The sequence below is a fragment of the Pseudorasbora parva genome, chromosome 9 (genome assembly GCF_024679245.1).
Source record: "Pseudorasbora parva isolate DD20220531a chromosome 9, ASM2467924v1, whole genome shotgun sequence".
Classification (NCBI taxonomy): domain Eukaryota; kingdom Metazoa; phylum Chordata; class Actinopteri; order Cypriniformes; family Gobionidae; genus Pseudorasbora; species Pseudorasbora parva.
In genome coordinates this window covers 23796287-23815867 of record NC_090180.1, presented here as the reverse complement: position 1 = coordinate 23815867, position 19581 = coordinate 23796287, and the positions used below count along the sequence as shown (strand labels likewise).

The 19581-nt window shown below is 38.9% G+C and overlaps 1 protein-coding gene across 3 annotated transcripts in view; it reads right to left on the bottom strand.

Annotated features, from left to right (window-relative positions):
* Window positions 1–19581, bottom strand: part of pex5lb (peroxisomal biogenesis factor 5-like b) — a 103084-nt gene that overhangs the window by 10327 nt on the left and 73176 nt on the right. For 2 of the 3 annotated variants that reach the window (XM_067454367.1, XM_067454369.1), the window contains 4 exons: window positions 14736–14855; window positions 7700–7843; window positions 5360–5430; window positions 4514–4732 (listed from right to left, as the gene is read on the bottom strand). In XM_067454367.1, coding sequence (XP_067310468.1) covers window positions 4514–4732; window positions 5360–5430; window positions 7700–7843; window positions 14736–14855 — 554 coding nt within the window. The remainder of the gene's footprint in view (window positions 1–4513; window positions 4733–5359; window positions 5431–7699; window positions 7844–14735; window positions 14856–19581) is intronic. The other variant, XM_067454368.1, reaches the window with a different exon arrangement.

The following is a 19581-nucleotide window of genomic DNA, read 5'->3' as shown; positions in this document are numbered from 1 at the left end:
TCTTCTGGATCTTCCTCTTCATTTGCCCATTTAACTTTATTTTTGTCCCACCTTTTTGTCATTTGTTATGTTGTGTTGTAAATAAATGCAAACAATTCAAAAAGCCATTATTTTTCATCTCTTCACATTCTTTGTTCTAGTTCCCTCACAGTCATTCAGCTAATATAGGGCCATTAAGATTAGGGGAGGGGTCTTTGTCTGGAGGTGTGAAAAATATCTCCCCACATAAGCCTTCCTGACACAAAACACCTCTTACAAATTTTAAAAATCAGTATATCATTTTATTTGAATAAGTGGCCAGAGTGATTTTTTATCTTGAAGCAAAAATTTTAGCCTAGGTGATCAGTAGATCACTTATTAAAAGTCTTGTGAACAAAGGTATGGGTTTTATGGCCTTATTTCAGTTACTTTTTTTTCACAAACCACGCATAAACATAATTTTCTCAAAACTACAACATTTTATATACATGCTGCTCACATATTATTGATGCTAGAAGCAGGGGCCATGACCCGAGTGCAGTGACCTTCCCCTCGTCCATTTGGAAGCCATTTCCACTGATGTTGTAGCTTAGGAATTGGACCATGGGTTGATGAAAGGAATACTTCTCAGCTTTCAGGAACAACTGGTGTTCTCAGGTGTTGAAGGACCTCTGCAATTTGTCAGGGAATAAATCAAGATGTCATCTATGTAGACTATCACGAATTGATGAAGAAAGTCCCAGAGCACCTTGAACACGGAGGGGGCGTATACTAATCCATAAGGCATAAGATACTCATAGTGTCCTGTAGGGGTCACGAATGTAGTCTTCCACTCGCCCCCCTCATGTGTCCGAATGAGGTTGAACGCGTTGCAGAGGTCCAACTTTGTGAACACGGCTTCTCCACAAAGTTGTTCCAGTGCCGCAGGGACGAGGGGAAGAGGATACCTGCAAATGCATCTCCATGGCCAAGAATCCGTCACAATCCTCCTCCAAACCAAATTAGGGCGCTGGTTGGGCCACGGAACTGGATCCCACTGGTAGTGAAGAAATGGAGGTGATGGTCATGCGGAAGTGGTGCCAGACAGTGCGTGCTTGAGCACCTCTAAGACCTCCTGGAATCCGAAACACTCATTTTCACTGTGTTGGTCTGGTCTTCAGTTATGGAACAGAGACTCAAAACCAGAAATGGAGTTATATAAAACGAGTTTATTAACAGCAGAAGGAATTGTATACGAGAAGGTGAGTATTTCAGACGGGATGAATGGTGGAATAATGGAGAACGAAATACTGACAATCTCTGTGTAGATGGCGGAGGAGATTGTGGATGGCTGTTCATGATGGAAGCAGGTGCACAGCCTGCAAGCCTACTTTGATTTGATTGGTCATCTCGAATATATTGATTAGTGATGACAGACAGACCAATAAGGCAGAAGATCTTGGTGCTGTGCATTATCCTTGCAGCACTAAAGTAAAGTTAATACTTTAATAGGCAATTATTTATTGATTTGAACCTCTGATCTCGGTGAACTCATAGCTGGCTACGGCCATAGATGCAGCGTGTCCAGAGTCTCCATGACAGAGACAAAAGCAGACTGACCAAGCTCAGAAAGTTGAGAAAGTGTTTGGCCCAGAAAGGCAGAATACACACATAGACATTTACAACAAGGTTAAGCTCAGGAGAGCAAACCTTCATCTGCGTGTTCCAGATTGTTAAGGACCTTCTGCAACTACTTTAGAGCCTCATCTGAGTGTTCCAGATTGTAGGACCCTTTTGGTGCTCCAGGAGAGCATTCAACAGTGCATTGGGTTCAAGGCTGTTGAAAAGGATTCCGGCTCCTTTTCCGACTGCATTGTTACCCAGCACATTACCATCTGCTTCCACATGGATCATAAATATGAGAAACGAGGTTCCTTGACCTGTCCTTGAAACCATGGCATTGTTGTATATTAGCAGCTTATGATTTTCTAATTTGTATTATATGTTATATAGCTAATGCTATTTGATAACAAATAATCTTTCATTTATTTGTTTGATGCATAATAAGGTTCTCATCTAAATAATTTATCTTCCCATAAGATAATATAACTGCCATAGCCACACCCAACTTAATCACTTGCATTTTATGCATCTTTAATCCTTTATCATTCATGGAATTCATTAATTACTTGTGTTGATTACTCGTTTATCTTTTTGTTAATACAATTTATTTTATTATGTGTATCTTCCTTGTGTTGATAATACAGAAGAGGTTCGAAAAAATAATGATATCTCACAAATCCTTCAGATTAGTCAAATGACAAACGCCTTAGCGGGTGTCCCCGGGGAAAGAGGAGTAAGAGGTCATCTGACATTCTCACACTCACAATATTAATTTGGTGCCACCTGTGAAACTTGTGCAGATGTCTCATATCCTGTCCCCTGGAGTTATTCAGACTGAGTGTGGTGCTCTAATGTTGATTGACAGGTTTTTAAGTACGCCACACATGCATATAATGCTATCTTAGTATTCAATCCATGTAGTATTTATTGCCTCCGAAATTACAATGTTACCAGTTGTGGACTGGTACACAAAACAAACACAACATAACTATATAAAAATTATTCACATTTGTACATTTAAGCTTTAATTTGGTACGAAGAACAGACATGCTAACTAGTTATTGACCTGCTGCAGATTAATATACACACACAGTAGCTGAAGCGGATTGATATTGTCTGGGTCTGGAGCAAGGTTTATGTAAGGTAATGTAAAAATAAGTGTGGCAGTCTGGAATCTGCCCCAATGACTCTCAATTAGAGTGCACTACAGTTCCATTTTTCACCACAGATTTAGAAAATACTGGGGCGTTAAGAGCTGGGGGATCAGGCCCGTAATATCTGCTGAATCCATAAACTGTATTTTAATATATCCTGCTCATTTTACAACTTAAAATAGTCTTGAAAATCATATTTTTATATTTGTTACAGAATGCTGAAAGCATTTACAATTTATTACTGATTCAGTTTATTCTGTCTAATAGGTGGCTTTCTGAACTCTTTCCCTGCCAAACACAGAATTTTACGGCTTTCCGGGTTTTCCCTGTTAGATACTAGGGGGCGCTATTACGCATCTTCTGAATGAGTACAGAATCAAAAAACCTGCGAGGAAGATGCAAAAAAAAACAAAAAAAACACAAGCAATCATATGTAAGGAGATGCATATATAAAATAACATGATCATCAACATTAAACGTCATATAAATCAAAACTATCCAATTTTACGTAATGAAAATTCGACCCAGGGCAAGCTATAGAACTGTGCCAGCATTAGGGGTGTTGATGGACTCAAACAACTCCATCTGTGTTTTGATCATCGCTCTGAATCTGATCAGGATGTAGTCTTTCACAAAAACGTGATTTTCTCAGCTTTTTGTTTAAAATGTTGCTTTTTTTATGAAACTTACACATATTCAAGTGTTGATAAAAAAGGAATGCATGAAGCTCGAATAAAACAGTTTTTTTTTTGTTTAAAAGCAGAGAGCATGTTCAGATATTCATACAATAAAGTATTCTATGGGCCATTACGTTTTTGTGAAAATGATCAAAAACCCTTACAGTGGCTGGCAACTTCTTTTAAACGCTGGTGGGGAAAGAGTTAATAGGCATATGCACCAAAAAATGCAAGTCTTGGTGAGTATCACAGGGTGTTTTGGTGTTGGTCCTTGTTTCGTGTTTTGAGTTATCAAGTTCACAGCCATGTTTTGTCATGCAATTCCTGGTTTGTCATGTAATCCTGCCATGTGCTCCCTTGTCTTGTGTTCTGTTGTGTCACTGGTTGATTGTTTGATCATTGCTCACAGGTGTCCCTTGTCCAGTCATTAGTCTGTGAATTTAAGACCTCAAGTTTGCCATGTGTCTTTTGTCTGTTATTGTATGTTGTTACCCATGGGTGGGGAGTCTGTTTAAGTCAAGTCTTTAGTTTAGCCTTTAGTTGTTTTGGATTTTGAGTTAACTAAGTAAAGAAACGGCACTTGGGTTCTCAACCTCGTCTCTCAGTGGATCTTCCGTTACAGTGAGTATTCATGTAAACACATTCAATTATGTCTTAAATTAACTTGCAATTTTGATTTAATTTCGATTCATGCATTAAATCTTAAAGCAGACTAATTTACATGCTACTATCTGGGTGAATTTTAAGTCAAACAAAAAAAGAAAAAGGCAAAATCAAACACTCTTGTAGGGATCCATAATTAAATTTAGTTGGTGAAGATATCTATGCTATAGTGAAATAAAATTACATGATCTAAGCCACACCACTCCCATCTCACAAAACTCAAAGAACAGACTTCAAACATAATGCTTTATACTGTATATGCAGTATGTGGACATTGCGTGCATCTCTATCAGCTCCCTAGTTCACTAGTCAGGCCACTGATAAAGACATAAGTCAATGGGCTGACTCCCTGATCAGTGCCCTGACTACTGAAGCTGATTTGATCGGGAGCTGATTGAGACGCACCAATAGATTAATGTGAGACTATGTGGAACGTACCATCCGAGAGTGGGGATGGGGGAGACGGAGGACCCTCTGCGGCTGGGCAGTGGGGAGCCATCCAGAGGGCTGCGGTTCTGGAGCAGATGTCTGTATCTTGGGTTGTATCTGATCCAGCGGTGAAGAGCCTCACAGGCTTCCGGCTGCTGCCCTGTGTTGGTCAGGCTCACTGCCAGAGCCATCAGGGCCTTTAGATTGTTTGGGTGCAGTTCCAAACATCTATTTGTACAAAGACAGAAAGACCACACATGGCAAAATAAGTAAGGAAGGGAGTTGGTCCAACATGTTTTTTTGTTTGTTGATTTTTTTTAAAACTTCTGATTAAACCAATTTTAGGGCAGCAATATCTGCTTGTCCAGTAAATGGTGCATAAGGAGAGTGTTTCCAAAAAAACAGCTTGAAAACAAGCTTTGTTTTTGAAACACCATTCATTAACACTTATTGGGCAGAAGCTTTAATGAAATTTCAACATGCATAATTTAATGCATAGAATTTTAGATTTTTGGCTCCTGTTTAGATTTTTAAGGCCTAATTTAAAAATGTACAATTTAATAGATTTTTGAGACTTGCTGAAAGCCTGAAACTAGAAATTGACTATTTGTACAGCCTTTATCTAACAGATGTTTCAATGATTAGTGGATTTAGGAAAGAAATCCTGAACATTGCCCTTGTTAAGAAGATTCTGGCTTGTTGGAGTGTCTAGTAAGTGTGTAATCCCCAATGAAAAGACATTCAAATGCTGTATTTACAACATCATTCCCCCTCAGAGAACAGAGCATTAATGCTCCTCTGGCATACATCAGACTCAAGCATAAATCTCAAAACCGCTCATTATTCTCTACTCACCTCTGAAGACAAACAATGGCTGCCTGCTCATTCTCATTCTCTGCTTGTGTGGTGCCCAAAACCTGCCAAGCCTTTGTAGAGGAAAGAAAATCACTATAGTTTGAAACAATTGTCACTAAATTATTAGAGAAAAGCAGAAATAAAAAAGACTTGAACATAAATAGCTCGAAGGGCTCTGTAAAAACGGTGTTCAATTATTGGGTCTGCCAACATATTGTTGTTCCCTCTCTTTATGTGCTTGGCCAGTGCATTTAATGGCATGCCACTCTGGGGACAATGGCAATGGACTTGAATGTTTTTTTTTTTTTTTCAAATTAAACAGGATCATATTCATAAGCCATCCCAGAGGTGTGCGCCATCTGTCTGGCATCACCGTGGCTCATAAAGCATGGGAAATTGCATTAAATGTTCAATGGTGCTGACTGGGCAATAGAAAGATGAAGGAAAAGAAAGGAAATGAAATTGCACTGTCTGTCCCTAATGTTTCATCGTTTGTGAGGTGATAAAAAATTATTTAACAAAGGACATAATAGTTATGTTCCAAAACCAAGTAAGCGGATAAGAGGCTGATTTAGGCTGAACAATTGGCATTTTATACACAGCACCATTCAAAAGTTTAAAGTCAGTATTTTTTTTTACACATCAGTACAAAATAGACATACACCATGGCAACACAGATGACCACAGAGAGGGTAGGGCAAGGGAGGCCAGGATGTGCCCTAACGGATGGCCAGGGTGGTGCCGGAGAGGCATGGCCTGGATAGCAGTGACTCCGGGGCTAGAGCAGATTCTGAAGGACCCGGTTCTGGAGCGGGCTGTGTAGCAGGCTCTGGAGTGGTTTCCGTGGCCGGGGGAGACATTAGAGCAGACTCTGTAGGATACGGAGCTGGAGCAAACTCTGTGATGGCCACTGTGGTCAGGACCACTAAATAAATATAACCCACCTACCCTTCTCCTTTTCAGAGAGCGAGACAACATGGAGGGATGGGAGTTGAGATTGACCGGGAGAGGGGCCCACTCCTCCTACTCCTCCGTCTCCTTTATATGGCAAACATGGTCAACCACTTCCCAGTAAGTCCATGATTTCTAATTGCCCAACTCCAACCAGAAACATGGAATCGTCCAGTTAGACAAGTAAAAGTTAATTAACGCAACCAAGCCCCAGGGCTAATTCAATGAGACCTAGTGCATATAATCCAAAGGGGTGATTATTCTGGCAGCTACTTAAAGCTACACTGTGATATTTTCCCCCATCTAGCGGTGAAAAGGTATATGACCAACCAGTGAATAATAGTTTCTATTCCTCTCAATTTTGATTTAGTTTTATTTTAACTCCTATGGTGGCCGATTTAGTCAAAGATTAATATGGCAATCCCCCTATTCACATTCGACACGGTGCCATTGAGTGTTAAAATGCAAAGCTTGAATTTATGGGTATGTCCTCTTTGGCTAATGTACTTTCAAGATGGAGGGGCAACATTGCGACCGGCATTCGAACCCATTTTCAATGGCTTATTATAAACTTACGAGAATACTTTACTTTATTACTTGAAAGAAGTAAATATACATTAATGAGCACATATATTTTTGAAAGAACAAAGTGTTTTTAGCTAAGAATAAACTAAAAAAGTTACACAGTGTAACTTTAACATTTTGCCAGTGTTCTGGTGGATGTGGATGTGTTCTGGGAGGACAGAACACACAAGGGTAATAAATAAAGAAGGAAATTAGGAGGGCAACGAGGGAGGATAGGTGGGGTAAATTAACCAATAAATAGGTAACAAGAAGAATGGGGTAAAGACAATAGAAACAAATAAAACAAAGCCATGTCCTAACATGACACAAACACACAGCCAATAAGAGCTCTCACTGACTGCGTGTCCATTGTCAACACAAAACATGACAAAAAGAAAGCACACAGCCAATGAAAAACATGATCTGTATGCTGCACAGAACACAAGAATGCCTGAACAATGAACACAAAGACCAGGTGCTTGATAAAAACACACGAGGAAAAAGCACACGGGGAGTGAGCAAACTCTTAACACCTGCGCTCACAGCAGAAGACAAAACATGGAGCACGAATGTCCGAACCCCAACAAACTAGAAAGGAGTGCCAGGATCACAACACCATGCTCCGCACACGGACGAGAGACCACAAGGCTCGATTTTGGTCAGACGAAAGTATCTTATGGATTCCTTCAAGTCTTCATGTCTTAAAATTATGTCTAAGTAAGTTGCTTACTATAGGTTTTGGAACACAAATACTGTGCAAGACAGCTTAAAAACATGTAAATGCTCAACAAATGGGCTGGCCAGATTACATATGGGGTTCTTTACCTCTGAGTCCTGAGGGTCTTGTAAGATGGCCGCCTCCAGGAGTAGTACAGCACTGTTTAGATCCCCATCCCTGCACTTCTGCAGCCCCTGTTCAAAAGCATTGGTGTAGTCTTTGTAAGGGTTATTGGCATGGAATAAGTAACCCTGTAAGCAACAGAACCAAAGAACAAGCTTTAAAAAAACAATACAAACCACAAGTAAATATCATGTTAATTTTATTAGAATGCTTAAGTGCAGGACTCCGAGTAAGCCTTTCATAAATCTGGAGGGGTAGATGCTGGAGTGTTGATAATTGGATCACGCTGAGGTCTTTAATATTGCAGAGAAAAGTGCAGTCGGACTAATCAGTGGCGTGGGGAGAATAAAAGGGCACAGGAACTCACACTTCAAATGATCCACTGCAAAGCCATATGCCTAACATTCACACAATTCAGTGACACTACACAATAAACTAAGTCTCTTTTTAAGCTTGAAAGGAAATAAACAATTATTTCATTATTACTGTGGCTAATACTTTTACTTAGAATTGTTTTAAAGTAAAACAAATAAATAATGTTCTTAAAAATCACTGTAAATAACCTTTTAAAATGTTCTTACATCCCTAAGCAAATATTTTTGTTGTTATTGTTTTATTACATATTGTGTAATTTCAAATGGCACTCCGTGACAATGTAATTGATTGCTACGGGTTAGGGTTAGACAAGCTCTTTAAAAATAATATTTAATAATTAAAATATTAAACGATGAATGCGAGTAATAGTGTTGAGCTCCCATCAAGCCAGTTGCAATTAAAACGTGTGTATTGTTTTTGCTGTGAAAAAAGACCCTTTGAGGTGCTTTTCATTTGGTGCATTTAAAAAATCCCAAACCTTCTGACTAGTTACTACATTTTAATTTAAAACTTACTTCACAACTGTTAAAAAGTATTGGGTTGCTTCACTTCCATTCAAAAATCCTTTCCCATGGCCTCATGGGAGAGTAAAGTGTCCATTAAATGCACACTTTAGAATCTTGTCGAAAGTAGTACCTGGGGTGCTTCCCAATTCTTATTTGTGCATCCTCGTTTCCTTTCCTAGCTTCCTTTCCTCACGCCTTAGCTTCACCCCTTCAGGATGGGGACGCAAGGAAAAGGTGCAAGGACGGAGGAATTGAATCAAGTGAAATGATATTTCCTCGCTCCCTTTAACGTCACTTCAAAGCGGCGTCAATTAAGATGATTATAATGACTGCACCGCTTGATTTAGTCGTGATTCTTGGACATTAGAGATAACTATTTATATTGTAAGCTTCATCCTACACAAAATACCATAATTTGCCCATATTTTAATCAATATTACCAGTTATTATTAACAACGAATTCCAGTTATTAACTGCTTTTTATTCGTAGTATTAGTTTCTATTTGTTTCTCTATGTTTTTTTAATTTTCTTGTGCTTTAATATAATTCTGCAACTGTGTTGCTATTTGACAAACATTTGTGTCTTGTACATGTCAACATAATAATAATAATGATTTATAAACTGTGGCACAATAAACTGTGGCACGATGTGAAGGGGGAGGAGAATTAATGCTTGCGTCACTTTTAGTCGATATAACACTTCCGCAAAGGATACACCTGTGTTTCCTCGCTCACGACTCCTCAGGAAGCCTCCTCACTCCTCCATCCTCGCCTCCTCGTGGTCCAATTAGAGAATTGAAAGTTCCTACAAGATGGCTGAGCTCCATCGGTTTCCAGATCATAGGATGGAGGACGGAGAAGTGAGGAAACGAGGATGGATATTGAGAAGCACCCCTGGTCTAGGTCATGCTTTTTTTCCGCATACTATAGCAAGTATTTGATTTCAGACAAGCTTTTGAGTTGATCAGCAAGTCTATACAGTAAGATAACACTACTAAACCCTGTTGTTATCTTTTTAAGAACAAAAAAGACAATCTTGAGAAAAAAAAATCAAGATATTACAATTGATCTAAAAACATTTCTTAATTTTTTACTCGTCCATCTAGTCTCGCATAGCCAGACCTTCAGACTGACAGAAGAAGGTCTAGACTCTGTCGCAGCTTTCATTGGTTAAGGACCGCCCAAGAGGACATTTGACTGACATGTAACACAACCAATCACAGTTTGTTTTGTTCCGCATCATGCTGGGTGTGAAAATGTAAAGTAGATGTCCCTGCAATAACAGACCGGCATGCTATAAATGTAAGAACATTGCGCAAGATTGCTGCAACAATGGAGCTGCGAACTTCACATACTTCCAGCAAAAAAAATCCAGTGTTTAGTCTGAAATGTTTCCAGATAAGTACGCCACATGCATTAGAATTGGGCTACTTTAACATTGTTGGGCTGTTTATGTTCGAGGGTTGAAGCAACCCCAATAATGTGATATTTAGCCCCGGAAATGCAGATGTTACCAAGGGAACCCCGCCAAAAAGCATAGATTTTCAACTAGAAATTACGATTAATCAAGCTACATCTTTAAGACGGCTGCAACATAGGCAGCAACAAATATATGAAATATATTATAAATATATTATAATATATATTAAAAAACACTTCAAAACCATAAAGATTTATCAAAGTGCTGTACATAAAATAGCATAACACTATACTGCTATAGTGTAGCAGTATCTACAAGCATAAGGTAACATAATAAAACAAAACAAATAGTCATATAATTTGTCATGCTACATATCACTAACAATGATCAGACCCAGCCAAAAGCCAAGAAGAATAAGAAAGCACAGTAGTTTATGGCTATATCAGAACATTGTCCGCCTGTTTGGAAGCATACAACGATGGAACATAAGAGTGAATATTAGATGAAAGAGAGCATTATCTGACATCTGGAGTCTATAACCTTTGAAGTGATAATCTACCCCTGTATCAGTTCTGTCGTCATAGAGAATGCAATACAGGCAGTAATTCTGAAACTCATGCAGTTGTGTGGAACAGTAACTTTGATTGGTTCAAAGGATTGCTTCCACTGGTTAATGTTATGTAAACTAGATCCACTCATTGACATTGTGGCCTAATCAGGTGTGATGCAGTAAAACCTCTCTTCCATGCTCACTTTTTTGTCCCAATCAGCCATGATAGGTTTCGCCACCCTGTCTTAAATCTCTTTGGTTCAAAATCTGGAAATACAGTATCTAGTTCAGTCATGAAACTCTATCAATTTGCTAGCTATCACGTCATTTCATCATCTATATTACACAATCTTATGAGCCTCTGCTGCCAATGAACTTACTTGCTCTACATTTAAATGGTCCGGCTCAATGTTTGCTGTAGAGCGATATCTAAAACACTCCACCTCCCCCTGATCTGCCTGCCTAGATCTGCTACTGGATTTATGTACGCCTATTCATGCAGAAGCAGCAGATCTTGCATGCTGACAGCAGTAAAAACTTTTAAGAGATACGGTGTACAATTAAATTTACAATGAAAATGTTCTTGGTTGCAACCTTTTTGCTCTGAAGACCTAATAAGATATTTTCTGTATTTCTGCTTGTTATGGGAGAGGAAAATATGGGTTATCATTTTAATATCAATAACTACGGGTGTTGTAGTAAAATGTATCATGGCTATTGTAGTTCAATCAAGCGTGCTCTCACATGGACGTGTACTCTCGCTGTGCTGTGCAAGGAAGTTTCTTTTTTGCTTTTTTTAGTTTATTTAGAGACCGCCTGAGGTGAAAATAAAGTTTTTAATGTTGTTTATATATCTATGTGGAGTTTTTAAGATATTTAAAGACAAACCATGAGCAAATTCACAAGTCAACACCATTGCTGAGTAATTTCTCTTAAAACTGCATTGAAACAATCGCAAAAGTGCTGTTTGAAATCACCGGTGTTTCTTACGTCACAAAATACATTGTAATCATGTAAACATGCCGACGGGTAACGTTTGTGTAACGTTAGCAACACATTTCATATTCAGTCCTTTCAGAATTTGTTGCAGATTTTTGCAGCCTGAAATGCTTTCCTCCAATTTTGCTGCAATATTTGTAGCATTTCTTGTGTAGTTTTTCAGTGAGAATTTAACATTGTTATGACTTTTCTGACCCATTGGGCTCAGTCATTTCTAAAAAGAGAACACTGATAATAACATATAACTTGTAATATAAAAATATAGTTTCAAAAATATAGCAACACCAAATAAAACAAACACAATCATTAAAACATTATAATTCCATGTTTCCAACAGGATTTTATGAAGCTATGGTTATCAGGCCCTCTAGGGGGCTGGGGGTATATCCTCCCACTTTGGACAATGTTTTAATGTATCAATACATTTTTTATATATATAGTATATATTTAAATATATAGTATCAGACACAACAGCATTTTGAGGAGTGTTTTGATCATCATCGTTTCATCATTAAGCCTATAGCACTGAGTTGTGTTTTGCCACACCACAATAAAACTGAAAGAGCTTTCATCATAAAACTAGGTATTTAAATATCATCTAACAAAACATATTATTATGATATTTATATGCATTTATTTAAATAGTATGCTATACTGTTATAAATCTCATATGTACCATATATATGACAAAACATAAAACAATTAAAATAAAAAAGTAATACATTTTTTTATTTATATTTTGTCTAAAAGTAAAAAATAAATAATAAATCAAAATTCAATAGCCTAAAATAAGGAAATTGAATTTCGATTTATTATTTATTTTTTACTAAGTAATTATTTTTATAACAAAAATAACCTTAAAAATAAAAATTTTAAAATAATAATTTTGAAGAATACAGAAAAATGTATAAAGTAAATATCTGTTTTAAACAGATGAAGTGCAGAAGACCTTGACTATAAAAGTTTAAAGGTAAAGAATCAGTAGGCCTACACAAGTAGTGTCAGTAATGTAGCCTGCTGAAATAAAAATTGTATTCAGCGTCTCCTTCACTCGTTCTGTCTTGCTCCATTTTGGGGCTGATGACAGAGTGCACGAGCCAATTTTATGTAGCATACAGTTGATAAACTGAATCGATTGATGTGTTTGTGTGTGAGAAAGGAGGAGGTTGCAGTGGTTGACTGACAGATGCATTGCCAAAGCAATGGCGCAAAGAGAAGTTTATTGATTGATTTGAGTTCGAAGTGGGCTTCCTTTGGCTGTGTGTTGTGAAAATTCCAATCTCCTCCTAAACGTGCAGAGTTAGATTTTGACGTGATTTTATGTTCAATTCTGCAATCGCATATTTGCAGAATGCTGGAGGGACTGGTTATTAGCTGTTTGATAGCGATACCATGGGAGTACCTGGTATTTGGGAGTATTGATATATTAATTAACCACAAATCATTTTGAGGTTCGAGAACTTTCTAAAACTGTATGTTCTTCAATGAAAACAAAGTTAATCAGGGAGGTGTTTTTTTATATTTAGAATAAAGCTGCTGTACGTAATTTATTTTATTTTTTTACAAAAGATTTACAAAAATTATATAATAAGAATGTATAACATGAATCCATTTTCCAAACTGTGTTTTTGTCTTACCCTAATTCATTATGGTACACTTATAATAAGTGTTTATTTTGGGACCATTTCAGACCGGTCTGGTAAGAACCGCTTTGGAGGGCACCAGTCCCTGACTTGCCATAGGCCCTGTCCCAAATGGCACACTTCATGTGCCCTTTCGGTCTTTTGGACTTACAATGGCCATTGCGTGCGCATGCCCATTCCACAAGGACTCCATAAGTCCACAAGACTATAGGGTGTCCCATTCGTCATTCATCAGCTGAACCCACAAATTTGCAAGCTATGCAGAGGACTTCTACACGGCAGTCAAAGTGGCATTACATCGTGAAAGTGCGGACTCAGAGGAAGACCGTGAGGGTTTAGGGTGCCATTTGGGACAGGGCCATAGACATAAACAGAGAGAAGTAGCTCTGGCTGCAACATTCTTCCACAAGGGGCATCCAGTTTTGTTTATTAACCGCTAGAGTGCAAAAAGTTACGGACTGCAGTAGGGGTGACCCAGATATGGTCGAAGATTCGATGCATCGATATGTGGAACCGGATTCGGCCACTGATCTTACAGTCGAATCCTTACGGGTGTTATGATCGGTGTGCGACCACTTTAAGGGAGCTGAGATTCGCACCGGACGCGCCGCGCCTTTAAAATTCGAACACGTTTTCAATGAGTGTACACAATGTCCGCGGCGACTCAGGAAGTTGTTTAAAACCCTGCCATGCCACAGAGGGCCATTTCGAGGTATTATATTAAAATGATATTATATTTCCCTCAAATCGTCAATATACTGATTTCACCCTGTGCTACAAGATACACTCATTGTGCAGCTCTTCTGTCAGAAGTCGATTCAAAATTGAGCTCACGCATATATAATGTGCGCATCCGGTGTAAGATACCTGAGACGTGAGGCTGAGTCCGGTGTGCGACCCCCATTTAGGCATAACCGGCTTAAAAGCGTGCATGTAAACGTGCATGTTATTTTCCTCTAGGCAGGTATTCTTTTTAGGTTTATTTATCAAAATGTTCTTTTATATATTTGTGTGATGTTCTGTATTTCCATTACGGCTTTAAAATGTTATGAGAAAACGTTTTACGAATGTTTATCCACCACATTACCTTTTATTTAAACCTAAATAAGAAAGCCATTGTCAGTTCGTCTGTCAGTTGGCAGGCAGTTTTGGTCTTTATTAAAAGTTGTTGCTGTGTGCAGTGTGCAAAGGAAAATATAAATAAAAATAGTTTTACCCTCCTGCTGACTATTGTCGTGCCCCTCCCAACCCATTCACACACAAATAGAATTCGACTATCAGTCGACCATAGAAAGATTCGACAATTTTGATTCGAATGTGTAAATCCTTAGTCGGGGACACCCCTAGACTGCAGCTTTAAAGTAAGATTATTTTAATATATCACTAATCATTTTAAATGAATATATGGATAATAACTGAAATACTTTTAAGTTAGGGCCCTTTGGAAGTTTGCTGCGGTCTTCTAGGGGGCCCCGGCACAATGGTGGAGAACCACTAATGTAGAGCATTCTGATTGGTTGAGAATACCTTTTCAGTAGATGAAACGTTAGGTGGAACCGGGCTTTCACAGTCAGCATCCTCCAACCAGTTCCTCCGTGCCAGCTCCTCCCATTCGGCCTGCATTTTATCCCAGAACTCAGTGTCTGACTGTGGGAGACAGTTACACAGCCCTTTATGACAGACAATATTGGAATATCATACAAAACAAGATGTGAAGAGATGTTATTTTGCATCTATAAAATGCTTTATAAACAGTAGTTTATCCCAGCAGGGAATAGTGAGGATAGACTTCATAGCATTTGAATTGCTCTGTGTTTTTAATTGGTCCACATAGGACTAGCCAAGCACACAATCATGCTCCAGTTTTATGAGGACATATTGTTTTTGTCTACAAAATCTGCACTGGGATTTAAAGCAGCAAGGTCAAAAGGTCATATTCATTGAATTCATTTATGGATTCACCAGAATATCATGTTTGTGATTGGATTACCGGCATACCTCTCATTTTTCATCTAGTTCTTATCAATCTGTGAGGTCAGCAGAAGCCGCGCACAATGTATGCATATGTGAGTTAATGTGTCAGATCAGGTCGGATCAGTTAAAAGCAGATTCCAGTTACAGTCCATTATTGACTGCAGACCCCTAGAGGAAAGCTTTATCATAAATGACCATGTGTGGGTGTGCACAGCGTATATATCATGACTGGGCAGATCTTTTTACTTTTATTAGCAAAAATTCACTGGAACAGGAACAGGAAGGATAAACATTAAGTGAAAGTGACAAATATGGTAACCCAAGCTCAGAATTTCTCTTCTGCATTTAAACCATCCAAGTTCATGCACAAGCATTAGGATTAGTGGACACACACACACCCAGAGCAGTGGGCAGCCATTTTGCTGATTGGGGGTTAGGTGTCTTGCTCAAGGGCACCTCAGTCATTTCCTGCCGGTAATGAATCAAAACTACAACCTTTGAGTTACCAGTCTGACTCTTTTACCATTAGACCATCTCTTACCATTTTGTCCCTAACAGCTTCACACAGAATAAAGACAATACCAAAACAAAGGCCTAATTTAAACGAGGGCTTCTAAATACACAGGGTAATAAGTAACTAAACAAAACACAGGTGAAAAAAGGGCTAAAACTAACTTTTTGCCACACCTGCCAATTGCAGGTGACGTAAGAAAATGCACCAGACAAAAATATGTAGTTTTTTTTTTTTTACCAGCCATGACACATAAACAGGCAGTTATGACCATAGACTGTAAAAAAATATGGACGTAGTGTCAATGACGTCACCCATATGATTCAGATAAGCCGTTCTGAAGTGTAAAGTAGGGGTGAGCTGGGCGTTGCCATCCTGCTAGCACGTCATAGCGTGTCACTCCTGGATAACAGAAAATGGGTTAAGAGCCGGGATGTGGGCGGAGCTTATGTGACGCAATGACTATAGACTGGATAAATGGCTATCCACCTGCCACTCAACTAACCACGCCCTTAATTATGCAGAACTTTAAGGCTTTATATAATGTAAACGAATGAGTTATAAAAAAATATCCCCCCTCAGAGTTGTCATGAAGGACAAAATTAGCCATTTAGACCAAAACCACAATTTGTACCAGGCTGTAAACATGTTTTTTCTGCTGTAAAGTTTATAATTTTAACATGGGGCTCAATGCGATTCTGCTCCCTTCTGGAGCATGTCCCTAGTGGCCAGTTTAGGAATTGCAGTTTACATTATTTCCGTATTGGCTTCAAGAGAGATCGCGGGAGGTTGCCACTTGGTTATGACACAAAATTTTGGAAAAACTGAAAATTCTAACGTAATCATTTTACGACCTCACTCGTATTTGAAGAGTTGCCCAATTCGTATGATCTCGAACAAATGACCTACTCCTAACACCGTCCCTAAACCTACCAATCACTGCTGTTTAGACAAATCGTACAAATTCATACAAATGAGGTTGTACAAGTTTGTACGAATTAGCCACCTTGTACAAATACGTACAAATGATCAAATGATTTAATGATCAACAATCGTTTTTTGTTTGACTCAGGGGAAAAACCCACATATATTTCCTTGACGAATCAATGCTGCAGATTTTGATGATGCATCCACTCTCCCCACTGAGCCCTTTAAGACAATATATTACCTTATAAAATTATTTGTATTATTATTATTTATTTTGTATTTTTTCTTCTTTATTATATTAACGTTCCCCCTTTGGCGAAATTAATACTGCATTAATTTAATGCAAAAAAATACTTAAAGGGTTAGTTCACCAAAAAATCGAATCATCGTCCAACTTGCAATGGGTTGTGGGTAATATCAGCTGTTAGAGTGCGCATCGATCCGCACTTCGAATTCGGACTGGAAATAGTTGACCATTCGGGTATCTTTGGAATACTCTTTTCAGCAAACATAATAATTCTTATTTTGAATACTATTTAGTATGGGTAGTATGCAAATCATTGAAATTAGGTGTTCCAATCACTTCCACGGCCACAGGTGTATAAAATCAAGCACCTAGGCATTCAGAAGGCTTCTACAAACATTTGTAAAAAAAAAAAAATGGGTCGCTCTCAGGAGCTTAGTGAATTTAAGTGTGGTACCGTGATAGGTTGCCACCTGTGCAGTAAGCCCATTAGTGAAATTTCCTCACTACTAAATATTACACAGTCAACTGTTAGTGGTATTATAACAAAGTATATTTAACAGCAACTCAGCCATGAATTGGGAAGCCATATTAAATCACATAGCGGGTTCAGTGCATGCTAAGGCGCAGAACTCGCCAACTTTCTGCAGAGTCAATAGCTACAGACCTCTAAACTTCATGCGGGCTTTAGATTAGCTCAAGTGCATAGAGAGCTTCATTGAATGGGTTTCATGGCCGAGCAGCTGCATTCAAGCCTCACATCAACAACTGCAATGCAAAGAGTCGGATGCAATGGTGTAAAGCACGTAGCCACTGGACCCTAGAGCAGTGGAGGTGTATTCTCTGTGTAACGAATCATGCTTCTCTGTCTGGCAATCTGATGGACGAGTCTAGACTTGGTGGTTGCCAGAAGAACAGTACTTGTCTGCCTGCATTGTGCCAACTGTATACTTTGGTGTAGGGGGATTATGGTGTGGGTTGTTTTTCAGGGGTTCGGCTTGGCCCCTTAATTCCAGTGAAAGGAGATGAAAAGGGGGGGGGGGGGGGTGAAATGCTGTTTCATGCATACTAAGCTTTTAACACTGTTAAAGACTTGGATTCCCATCCTAAACATAGACAAACTAATGTTGGACGTTTGATGGAGTATTTCTGTGTTAAAAATACTCCTTCCGGTTTCTCACAAGTTTCTGAGAGTTTTTTTCGAGTATGGCTCGGGTTGACGTTAATAGAACGGAAGGTCCTTGTATGGGCCGTACGGGCTCTTCTCCCGGTAGGGTGCGCACATGCGAGACTAGAGCTAGAGAGGAAATGCACGCCCGTAAACACTCTCTCAGGTGCAGATCCAGTCGATCCAGGCGCCGCGCTCCACTTTATTCCTATGGGTGACTTCAACGCTTCAGCACAGCATTCCGGGAAGGCAGCGCTGCATTTGACCCGATTTGAACGCAGAAATGACAGGAAGCGTCACAACATCGCTTCAGTTGCGTCGCAAAAGTGGATTTCCACCGTTCACTGCTGTCAGGACTTTACCAAATCATACCAAAGAAGTGTGTTTTTGACGGAGCGGTCCCAGCGATAAAGGTTCGGTCCTGCTTTGGAAGCAGCCGGTGAGTAAAACTGCTTCAAATGTCTATGCTGTTGGCTCGTCGCATGAGTAAACATCAGTAAACGACACGATCGCGTGCTTAGTCATTCAAATGCGCTAACGGACTCTATTGTTGTTCTATGTAAGTTATAACATTAAACTAGTCTGATGTGCAAAACCATTTTGCTTGCTACTGCTAAGGTTTAGTCACATACAATAGTCCATAAACCGAATCATGTCCTCATAAACTGCGAGTAAAGACACACAAATGTTGACAGGCCACTAAATACAGTACATACCACAGAGACGGACGTCCTGTGTTGCTGTTTCTCCTGTTAAATTTATTTCAGCCTCCGAATGATTCTGGATCATTATCTGTATTAGCTGATCTCGATAGCCATGAGTTTCTCCACGCTTGAGGACGTCACTGCTTTGTTCGCGATCGTCATTCTTTAGCTCCGCCCACACGATACGCCTCCAGGTGCTCGTTTTTTTCCAGGAAAGACTCGGTACAGCCCATATTTCTTTTATAAATATAATAAAACGAAAAACTTTTCGGAGATATGAAGGATGCAATACTACTCTATAGGTACTCAAGATTGACATGAGATTGACTGAAACTGAGTGTTTCACCCCCCCTTTAATGCTTCAACATACCAAGGCATTTTGGACAATTTCATGCTCCAAACTTTGTGGGAAGTTTGGGCATGGCCTTCTTCCTGTTCCAACATGACTGTGCACCAGTGCACAAGGGTCCATAAAGACATGGATAAGCAAACTATAGTTAATGATTTAGTCCGAAATTAAGGTCACCTTTTAATAATGTATGTATTATTTCCCTTTATGTCGTATAATGATCGTTTACAATTTTAGTGCTAACACTTACATCACAAACACCTGTGAAACTTTTAATTGGGTTGATATAATCCCTCTATATTTGTAACAATATATTGCAGTTGACCATGCTTGAGTCACACACAGACTTCAAAATTTTGCATCAAAACACAACAATGGTAAAAACAATGGTAGCTATACTAAGACAAGAGTAAATTTAAAGTAAATGATCAAGTACTCTCTACAGTTCATTTTTAGTTACAAGAACTTGTGTAAGTACTAACTAAGCATTTGTTAG